This window comes from Austrofundulus limnaeus, unplaced genomic scaffold (assembly GCF_001266775.1).
Source record: "Austrofundulus limnaeus strain Quisiro unplaced genomic scaffold, Austrofundulus_limnaeus-1.0 Scaffold12, whole genome shotgun sequence".
Classification (NCBI taxonomy): Eukaryota; Metazoa; Chordata; class Actinopteri; order Cyprinodontiformes; family Rivulidae; genus Austrofundulus; species Austrofundulus limnaeus.
The window spans coordinates 22,808-23,830 of NW_013952414.1; the positions used below are offsets into that span (position 1 = coordinate 22,808).

Genomic DNA, 1,023 nt, shown 5'->3' on the forward strand with positions numbered 1-1,023 from the left:
AAGACCTCCACGCCCACATGAAGACCTCCACCAATCAGGAGTAGGGCTGACCCCGCCCACATGAAGACCTCCACCAATCAGGAGTAGGGCTGACCCCGCCCACATGAAGACCTCCACCAATCAGGAGTAGGGCTGACCCCGCCCACAGGACAACATGGACTGCAGAGACCTCCTTCTCCACTGAACACCAACGCTAGGAGCTACAGATTTATACGTACAGTAAATGAGAGCAAAACCCATCAAAGACCAACAGACAATATTTAGTGAAGTAAACAAAGTTAATCTATAATAATAAAATATCAGTCACATTTACATGCTTTACTAAATGACAAAACATTTGAATCATTTTTCCAACATTAAAACTTTGCTGTTTAAGAATGAAGGTGAAAGAAACAGAAGGAACATTTCCAACAATCAGCTGCTGACAGAACAAAAACTAGACTTTGATTGGACAAAAGTTGATTTACTGTTTGTCTACATCTGAAAATATAAAACTCTCAACAAGCTTTGTGTTAGCTAAATATTTAATGACCTTTCACACAAAAGGGTTTGATTTTATGACTGTTTTACTGACAGATGATTTGGTTTCTTTTCACATTTCCCATCATTCCAACTCTCTAAAATATGACTGTAATACTTTCACCAGTTCATTCCCTTCTGTTTATTCAACATTTCCACATTTTCCACCTTATTCTGCTTCTAAAGACAAGAAAACTGTTGTGGAGCTGTGATCATAAACTATAATGAAAGTTACATTTTTACTGTGGAGTGTTTGTGTACAAACCTGTGTGAACGGCTGCTTCCTCCCAGGTCCCTCCACACTCCAAGGACTCTCCTTCCTCCACCGCTGAGCAGAAAACAAGAAGCACACAAACAGGGTGTGAATGCATGAATCAGCCAATAGAAACACAGAAACAGCTCTGCCAATAGAAACACAGAAACAGCTCAGCCAATAGAAACACAGAAACAGCTCAGCCAATAGAAACACAGAAACAGCTCCAACCACTTCAACAGACCAGAGAC

The 1,023-nt window shown here is 40.7% G+C and overlaps 1 protein-coding gene across 1 annotated transcript in view; it reads right to left on the bottom strand.

Moving 5' to 3' along the window:
* LOC106513352 (zinc finger protein 423) overlaps positions 1–847 on the bottom strand; it is a gene marked incomplete at its 5' end in the record, with an annotated part of 7,786 nt that extends 6,939 nt beyond the window's left edge. The window contains 1 exon segment of the mRNA XM_014002144.1: positions 785–847. Coding sequence (XP_013857598.1) covers positions 785–847 — 63 coding nt within the window.
* Between the last annotated feature and the right edge of the window lie 176 nt (positions 848–1,023).